The 9,580-nt window shown below is 42.3% G+C and overlaps 1 protein-coding gene across 1 annotated transcript; it reads right to left on the bottom strand.

Moving 5' to 3' along the window:
• Positions 1 to 320: 320 nt before the first annotated feature.
• Positions 321 to 9,349, bottom strand: csrnp2 (cysteine-serine-rich nuclear protein 2). Its single transcript, XM_004560408.6, has 5 exons — positions 8,528 to 9,349; positions 6,852 to 7,025; positions 6,474 to 6,736; positions 5,307 to 5,597; positions 321 to 3,434 (listed from the first exon to the last, which is right to left on the bottom strand). Exons 2-5 carry the CDS (start codon positions 7,009 to 7,011, stop codon positions 2,493 to 2,495), a joined length of 1,656 nt encoding a protein of 551 aa, XP_004560465.1. The 5' UTR covers positions 7,012 to 7,025; positions 8,528 to 9,349; the 3' UTR covers positions 321 to 2,492.
• Positions 9,350 to 9,580: the final 231 nt, after the last annotated feature.

The raw sequence follows: 9,580 nt of genomic DNA, 5'->3' as shown, positions 1-9,580 counted from the left end.
GTTTCATTGAACCGTAGATTGTTTCAGTGCAAACTATTAAGAAAAATGTGATATACTTAGTTGTGTATTTCTGTTTTTACAGTCATGTCTGTGTTTTATGTGCATGCAACAAAAATTAAGTATTTAAAAAAATAAGTAAAAATGTATTTTTGTGAACTAAATTGATACATAATTGCGTGCTGATAATATCAAACCTTTCATTGTGTAATATTTTTATACTAATCGATTCTACATAATCTGTCTGAATTACTGCGATTACAAATACTCAGGAATGATAGGAGACTTATTATTCTTTATTAAAAAACACACAGAAACATTGATCCTTTTTGCAATGAGTAATTTATTGTTTTTACTTTTGTATAAAATCTTTTGTGTCCACTTTAGGCAACAGTTAGCATGAGAGTAGTTCTCACAGCTGTTAGATGAAGTCTAAACTTATCAGTCTTCTCAACAATCACACACCCCATTCACGCAGAGAAAACACAATCACATAGTGTACTGGAGTTAATTCAGTGCAGTGGTCCCAAACCTAAGTTTATTAGTAGAAAGCCGAGGACAAAAGCTCAACAATAGGCAGCTTGTAATCATCATCACTTCAAAGATGGTACTATATCAAGGCAAGTCACGCAAACACAAAGAGCCACAATAAATCTGCAGCCTCACAATAACTAGAGGAGACTGCTTTGTTAGAATCTGATGGATGAAAGCATCATTTAATTAGGTTTGAAACCACTGCTTTGGTGCAACTTGTAAGCAGATTTAGATTAAGACAATTTCAAAACAAAAAAGGCAAAGAAACACATCAGACATCTGATACACGGCAGCACATCCTGTGTTTGGCAAGCAGTTACACAAAGCAACAGCTGTAATTATAGGCAACAAAACAAAGGACTGATTTTGTGTAAGAAGAGTCGGCACGCTTACGCAGATCAGTACTAATCAGACCGAGATTAGAAAAAAAGACACTGAAAGAGCAGAAATGCGGTACGATTGCATTTACATAATCATGAGACACCTCATTCCATAATCACCACATTAATGATTTTTGCAGTGCAGTAGCTATTGCATTCCTACGAGAGGCTCTCTGGTACTTCTTACATCAATCAAGTGGAGAAACATTGTTTCTCGTGGTAATGGGGAGGAGATCCTGTAAACTGTAAATCTGTAACATCAGCACCTGTCATGAATGAAATGCGTGTCCTTGCCAGCACCTCCCAATCTCTAATACAGTACATACCCTCCTCCCTCACTCAGACGTACAAATGTAAAGTAGATGTACACACACTCGCACACATACAGACGGAACATAAAACACGCAGATTCAGGTCGATGTCAATCTGATCCATAAATTACTAGCATCACATTGTTTCATATAATAACTACTTCCAACAGCACAGGCCTCAGTTTGACTTTGACTCTTACTGCTGTTTTCTTCTTGGGAAATTTGACTTGATTCAAAATCCTCGCTTTCTTATAGAACATCAATTAAAAAAAGACTAGGAAGCGCTATTCTGGCAACTCATCATAACATGACATTATAATGTAGCAGTATGAAAAGAAATTACATTTCCTTTCATTCCCAAAGAAAACGAACTGCAACGACTTCAACTTCAAAACCAATAGTATAGTATCCACAAATGACACATTACTCGAAGAAATAATGTCATAGGCATTGCAACTACAAGTAAACTTTTTTTTTTTGTTTGACAAATCGACTGCATTTGTACGAGCAGTCCGAAGTGAGTAACAACTACAGCCAGTGCTAATTTCTGCTCTTTTTTAAAATTATTTTTCCTCCTCCTCTCAATGCGACAGAGCCACGACGTTTGCTGCCCTCATTTCGCAATGTGCATACAGATCAAAGAAACTTCATCTCTGTCCTGCACATTGCAAATGCATATACAGTACACAAAAACAAGTATTTCCAGGATTATTAGGTCTATTTTCAGGGGAAGGTTGGATCGGAGGCCTTCATTTGGCTTGATTACAGTGTGAGATTGCTGTAATGGAAAGTGAGCCGGTAAAGTATCAAAATACACCAGCTTCCTGCGCGCTGAAAAAACAATTTGTGTTTAGTGTTGACACCTTTATACATCACAAAACAAAAGGCTTATGTCAGCATTCACACACTGTATTTTCTGTTTGCTGCGCTGGAAATGAACAAAACACTACTCGCTGTACTCCTAATCGACTCCTACGCACAAGTGTTTCCGTGTTTTTTTCCATTAAGGCCGCATTCATCACCCCCAACAGAATTACCTACAATGTTGTCTTTGAACTGCATCCATATTACTTCTGGGGAGTGATCTGTATGTGCTTTCAGCATCTCTCCTCCTTTGTGTAACACTCAAGCTCATTCTTCACATATTTTATTGACACTCACTATAGGAGACCTGTAGTTATTTATGATAATAGCAGTAATACATGTAAAATGTGTAATTTACTCATCTTAGATGAAGCTATTGTGCAAATTATCTGCAGAGACGCTAGTACTAAACTTCAGGAGGCAGTGGATCTACTTCTTTCTTCATGCACGACTGCTCTTGGCACTGTTCTTCTGGGATCTTCTGCTGAGGACTCGCAGGCCTCTCCTCCACTGCTGCCAGGCATTCCTCTGAGCACAGAATAACATCGGTCAAAGGCTTGTCTTCATGCTTATCTTCCTTCAGCTCCTCTCCTCCTTCTTGTTTCCTTTCCGCAAACTCATCTTCTCTTGCATCTTGTTCCCTCACCAAAGGCTCCTCCTGTTCAGCTTCCTCTGTTCTGGGCAGCGTCTCAAAGGCTCCAGGCTCTATGGGACTGAGTTGATAGTAGAGCAGGGAAGAGGAGTCTTTGAGGAGGTCAGAGGGGCTCTCCTCCTGGTTGTCAGTGATGCACAAGACCGTAGCCCCTGTAGGGAAAGGCCCCTGCAGGAGGACCTGCTCAACACCTGGAACTTCTGCCTGCTCAGGCAGCTCCCCTCCCAAGGCACTGGGTAGGAGGCAAAGAGGCTGCTCTGTGAGCCCATCAGCACTCAGCTCTGGCTGCACTGCTTCCCCTTCAGCCTCCTCCCTCTCCCTCCTCTCCTGCTCCTCTGCGCTCTGCAGGTGCAGCACAGCTGTCTCGTTCTCCCTCTCCAGTATATCCTGCTCCGCCAGAAGATCCTGAACCTCCACGACCGACTGCACTTCGCTCTCCTCCAGCTCAGAGTCCAGGCCAGCGACTGAAGAAAGGTCCGGTGAAGTGGGACACGTGGAGGAGGGGGAAGACAGCGGGTCTGATTCAGCATACTGGTCTCCCATTCCTTGTATGAGCATCCTCCTCTTCTCCACGTCCAGCTTCATGATGGTGTGCAGGTAGTGAGTTCTGACACGTAGAGGGTTGAATTCAATACGACCTGCTACGTTGCCGCAGCCATCCCTAGAGCAGCCACACGGGAAAGACATTCGATCCACCTGAAGAATAAGGCAGAGGTAGTTTACTCTCATTTCATCTTGAAAGTAAAATGCTTAAATACTGATTAAATTTACATAAGTTATGAAAGTGTTTACGGTTGTTCAGGAGATCTAGGAAAATCTAGGAAATCATGGCAATCAAGAGATAATCTGGTTACTGTGCAACAAGTCAGGCTGAGACAGAGATGTACTTCCTCCTAACAGGTAAAAATATAAGCAAATGAGACAAAAGATTCAGGTTATTATTTATACACCAGGTGTATAAATAAATGATAACACAATGTCTGATTTACTGCTTCATTCCGATGTTTTATGAATTCTGATTTCACTGCACTGATCAATAAAAGCGTGCAGCCGGTTCTGGATCAGATAACAGCATTGTAATAGTGAGGAAAGAGATAACAGAGCAAGCAGAATAAAGCATCTGCCTCTATAAAACACATCAAGTGAGTAAATTCTCAAAACTTTAACAAAGTTGCTCAACACAGCTTGCCTATGCATTCACACTGTTTAACTTGCTGCTTAAAAATGACCAAAGAATAAAGATATTCTTATTAGAATCACTGAACTGGTTTATTTAGCTGACATATATCTGCTCCCCAATTAAACGGGACCTTCCTTTCCCCGTGTTCCATCTAACCACCAGATTTCATGAAAAGTGCTAGAAACTGGCTTTGTATTTTGTTTTTTGGTTGTTTTTTTCATGATCGTGCTAAAAAGAAGAGAAGATTTAAGAAAAAACCCCAGCTCTGATCACATCTCTTCGCCTCAGCACTCGCCTTAGCCGAGAAAAGAGAGAGAAAAAAACCCCACATAAAATCAGATGAATAGGCTTTTTTCATAGCAGACATTTTAAGCTATCGTAGGGAGAGCACCAGTGTTATTAATAATATTAACAATGGCTCTGTTATACTCAAGAGCCCCAGAACGCCATGACAATGTGACAGCGAGCCGGCACGCAGCCTTCCACGAAACCAGCACACTTAAACAGAAGCAACAAAACAGGAGTCAGTCATCATTCGTTTCTATTATTTATTTACTAATGCGCTTCCCTCCCCCTGTGAAATGTCAAAACACCTACAAGTGAGTGAAAAACAAATTGAAAGGAAAGGAGGTTGAAGTCATCTGACGCCCTGTCTTTGGCTTTTTTGTGGGGAAGTGTGCGCTGCAGGCTAACAAGTTGTCACAATCTTCTCTTCTGCTACTGCGCTACATGTTTTTTCTCTGACAGACATAGGCTGAAGTCTGCCGGCAGAGAAACAGGATGACAGGAACTAGCGTGGCCATAAATGAGGGGAGACACTGTTACGGAACAACCAAATATTTTGTATTTATTGTTATTTATTTTATCTTAGGGGAGAAACACTGAAAACCAGCATAAACTGTTTTAGTCAATTGTTGGGCATCTACATGCATCAGTGCTACTGAACTCTCCTGAGGGGATGAACACCATTCTTCAAAAAGATATTCCCTCATTTGGGGTCATAATGATGATGATGGTGGTGATGCTCTGCAACACATCTGACCAAAATGTCCCACAGGTCTTCAGCTGGGTTGAGATCTGTAGGCTGTAATGGCAACAGCGTGTAATTGAACTCAAAGGGGGCCATTGTAATCATGGAGGAGACCACTTCTCTCAGGATAGAAATGTTTCAGGATCACTCAGAGCAACTTTGGCTTGATTTGCAGTGAAACTTCCCTCTTAGCGTACAAGCAGCAAAATGTCACTCACAGTTTAATTCAAGAGTTCAATTCAAATAAAAGACAATTCAAATACTGCAAATGTGTTTTTGAAGTTTTTAGTCTCAGCAAACTGCAAAGAAGCTCTCCTCTTTCTGCAAATGCACCCAACTCGCTTTCAACAGCTCTTACCTGGCACTTAATACCAGCCTGGCTGCAGCCACAATGGCGAGGGTCACAGTACAAACGGCAGTCGCAGCCGCATTCCTCCCGAGAGAGGCGGATAGCTCGGAGCTCAGCTTTCTCACGCGCATCGATGCGGGTGATGCCGGAGGCTCGCAGGAGGGCTCGACGCCGTTTGGTGGGCAGCGGCTGAAGGAAGAAACAGTCGTCCACTTCCACGCCGTCCACGTCCTCATCCGACACATCGTCCAGAGTCAGCAGCTCCGCCTGAGCGCACTCCACCGTGCCGTTCCTTGTCAGCTGTGGACGACAGCGTGGAACTGTGAGCTGAGGTGAAAAAGGAACTGATTGCCTATTTTAAGCTCAAGTGGTAGATAAGTATCCTGAAGAGTGATACTTCAAAAACAATTATATTTGCAGCTGATTTAGCATTTTGAACAAAGGGTTTTCAAACGGAGAATGGTGAAGGAAGTACTGCGATCTTTATTTAAGAAAAGGCCTCAAAAAACTAAAACTCCTGCATAAATTAAAGGACACAAACCCAGATATGATTTAATGAAAATAAGCTATCATGAGAAAATTAGTAACTACTTGCTGTATTACATTGGTTAAGTGTTACATACACATTAGCTTGTATGTAAGCGTCATTTTACAGCTGGTCCAAACTGAACTCCTTTTAAATACTTTCTATTTTGGTAGTTTGGTTCACTGGTTCCCAGCCTGGAGGCCGGAGCCCTCCAATGGGTCACAAGATAAATCTGAGGGGATTATGACTTGATTTGTGGGGGAGGAAAGAAGAAAAAACTAAGTTTCACTAAATAAACACATATGCATCTTTTGTATCGCTCTTTAATCTGTGTGAATTTGTTTGAAACATCAGTGGCCTCAAACAGTTATTGAAGTAAAATTGTTTCAGGAGTTTAATGGGGGTAATTAGTCTTCAGCAGGACACCTAGCAACTCACAGGCATGGGAACTGTGGAAAGGGGCCCCAGCTCGACTGTTTTTGTACAGGGTCACAAAGCAGAAAGTTTTGTAAAGTCTTGAAGGACAGAGCGGAAGTACATGTACTGAGTCACTACTGCAAGTGGAGACATGCAAAGTGCCCACAGCTGGAAGATACTACTGTGCCTTGAATTTTGACCCTCTTGGGGCACGACTGATACATCTAATCTACCTTCATCTTGCGGGCATTCAGCTTCTCCTGGCGCAGGTGCTGTTGCAAAGTGTGCCGGTGACTGGTTTCCTGTTCGCGTGCAAACTCCCCCAGTGTGTAGTGTCTGATGGAGGAGTGGTGACGGGCCATACCCAGGGAGCTGCCCCCTTGGCTGGGCACGCTGGTGAAGCCCTGCCGCCGGGGGAAGTAATACACCGTCACCAAATCAAAACGTACACGTTTCCCCCCTGGTGACGGCTTGTGCTGCCTGAGGATAGAGGTGGCTAAAGCGGGGAAAAAGGGAGAAAGATTTTCAATACAGTCTTACACACCAAATACTAAATACTTGCGTTGATTAACTGTTCAGTTTCTTTCGACTTCCTTTAATGAGATTCTTACGGGTAAATGCAGTGCTAGAGGGAGGGTTGAGGCTATCACAGCTGTCAGCACTGTCACTGCTGGAGATGTCATCGTCAGAGTCCTTAGGTGTAGAGAATGGAGAGCTGTTGTCCACCTCTTCATATCTTCGTTTGAGGCTGAGGGACGAACCTGCCTCCATGGAAACTTAAGTATCTGGGGGCACAGAGGAGCACAAAAAAACATACCCGGCACCAGTAAATGTGTTTCAAAAGATGTGAACACATGACACATTGTGATTTACTACCACAGAAACAAAATGCTCGTGTTGTCACTTAGAGAATGAGCTAATTTTTTTATCAAACTGTTCCTGTGTAAGGTCAGCCCTTGACAACACAAACAGAACAAAAAGGTGACATCTGCTCGCTCCTGCCTCCTTTCATCTGTATTCCAGCTCCATCATTTCGTCTGTGTGGCTCCCATCTCACATGAAATCCGACTTTGAAATTATCAAGTCTGAAAATGTAACCATGGCAACTAGGCAAGCACAGTTTATGCAAGCAGCCTTGAAGCAAATAATGTCTGTGGCTTCACAATCTGTTTTTACCCCTAAAGAAAATCTGCTATAAACTGAGTGTAGGGGGAGGGATGGATATGGGTGAATTTGAAGGAGGGAGCTGATCACTTGCATCTGTAGGAGAGGTCAAACAAGGTGAATGAAAGCAGCTAAATACATGTCTGATGTTACACTGTGTTATGTCCTGTGCATTACACAGGCATCTGCATTCACACAGATACATTCCAAATAATTATACATCAATATTAACACCGATGATTATGTCCCATAGAGACACTATATCCATCTACCTTAAACCTACCATATTACTACCATACATCCTATAGTGTGAACCAGCTACTTCTCAAGGTAATTCATATTTTACTATGCAGCATGCTACTGCCTGCAACATATTGTAATGTCATACCAAATGGAGCAACTCCCATTCTGTAGTTTTTCATTCAGTTTTTTTTAAGTGCTTGCAGGAGAATGTTCAAACTGACACGTACATTTATAGCATAATTTATGTAATAACTACACAATTAAATTTGTCCTTCAGCTAAAAAGAGAAAAGGGATGTGCTGATACCAAAAAGCTGCTCAAATGCAGTCTAAGTGATCTTTCCTGGAACTACTTCTGAGGGGGGGAAAGTCCAAAATTATCTAATCTATGTCCTAATAATAATTATGACCATTAAAGACTAATACCTTGACCTAATTTCAACAAAATTACCCACCTTGACGGGCTGTAAGGGACAGGGCCTAACCTGTAAAGATGCAGCTGTGGTTATGACACCAAATGTGTGCCCTTTTTTAAAAACCAGAGTAACACATCTGACATTAAATGTTTATTTCAGCTTAGGAATTTAAGGCTTTTCTTTCAGGACTTAAGTTTGCCTTTGACATGTTACAGGATGTTTACCGACAGGTGTGACTTCACGGTATATTACCCGTCAGGGACACGCAGTTTAGAGGAGCTATTTGTTTAAATGTGGACATACAGACTGACTGTGTTGGGGGAGGTTAGATATTGCCAGTCTGACAAGGCAAGGCTCTCTATCTGTCTCTCTCTCTTTCCATTTCACACACACAGAGAGAGAAAAAGAGCCACACAGAGACACAATGGCAAACCGCCCGGTTAATGAAACACTAAACCCACTTACCTGGGGCAGAAACAGGGACCCTTATTCCAACCAACTCGTAGGTCGTTTCTGTTTCCAATAGGAGCTGCACATCAATCTTTCAACGCCCTATGAGACGCTCTTTTATGCCAAAACCGAGATCCCTGAACGAGTATCCAGACTGCAACCGTGGAGCCGAAGTAATCTGGATGAAAGCTTGCGTGATTGTCAATTTGCAACACTTATATTTGGCTATTTCAGGCTACTTAGGCTTCATGCTCATTGTTCTGCACACTGAAAGATGACGAAGAAAACGGGAGCTGTGCAAGACCGGCGGGTTTTATTTAAATGATGCATTCCTATCTATTTAAAGGACAGACGATAGGAAGAAGGGGCGTCATAGGGTTAGCTGCGCTTTATTCTCCAACATTTTTCGGTGCAGCATGAATAATGTAAGACCCTCAGTGTCTTGTCTTCCTGATGTAAGCCTTTAAATGGGTGTAATGGAGAAATCCGCTGACATCTGTGTTCGTTTATCCTTTTCTTCTCGCCGGGGCGGGTTCAGTCGTCTGGGCTTACTTCGCCGTCTTCTCGCAATAACGGTGCGCTCTGCTCTTTATCGTTTGGTGTCAAAATCTTGCAGGTTTTCTAGCGAGAAGACGCCTTTCTCCCCGCTTCGCCCCGGCCCCGTTTGTTACAATGTAACAATGGAGGTAGAAATTCTTCCCTGTAGCTGTATATATACTTATTGTGACATCACGGGCATGTCCTGCGCCGGGGTATGCTGGGAAATGAAGTATCTATTCAGTTTTTTTCCTGTTTCTTTGTTCATATTGTGCAGAAGCAGATGTGCAAAGCACGAAACCGTAGTGCGCTAAATTAACCTGCATTTAAGCTTAATTTGGTTAACAGTATATGACATGCTAAAGTCTAGTCAAATGTAAGTGACTAGGCATCCACATCTGTACACCAAAGGGACAGATGTGGAGCCTGTGCTAGATAGTGCCAATAAAATATCATGTCTCCTTTTTTAGGAAAGCTTCAAAACATTTAGTTTAACACTATTTCATATTTTTAAAGAAAGACAGCAAATAG

The sequence above is a fragment of the Maylandia zebra genome, linkage group LG20 (assembly GCF_041146795.1).
Source record: "Maylandia zebra isolate NMK-2024a linkage group LG20, Mzebra_GT3a, whole genome shotgun sequence".
Taxonomy (NCBI): Eukaryota; Metazoa; Chordata; class Actinopteri; order Cichliformes; family Cichlidae; genus Maylandia; species Maylandia zebra.
The sequence above is the reverse complement of the archived record's forward strand: the minus strand, read 5'-3'. Positions and strand labels throughout refer to the sequence as shown.

What these genes read in the sequence shown, in the direction of transcription:
- csrnp2 (XM_004560408.6), bottom strand. Translation starts at nt 7,011, where the DNA reads ATGGAGGCAGGTTCGTCCCTCAGCCTCAAACGAAGATATGAAGAGGTG. An exon ending in CTCTAGCACTGCATTTACCC is followed by an intron (nt 6,737 to 6,851) that starts GTAAGAATCTCA and finishes TCCCCGCTTTAG; the next exon opens with CCACCTCTATCCTCAGGCAG. An exon ending in TGAATGCCCGCAAGATGAAG is followed by an intron (nt 5,598 to 6,473) that starts GTAGATTAGATG and finishes TGTCGTCCACAG; the next exon opens with CTGACAAGGAACGGCACGGT.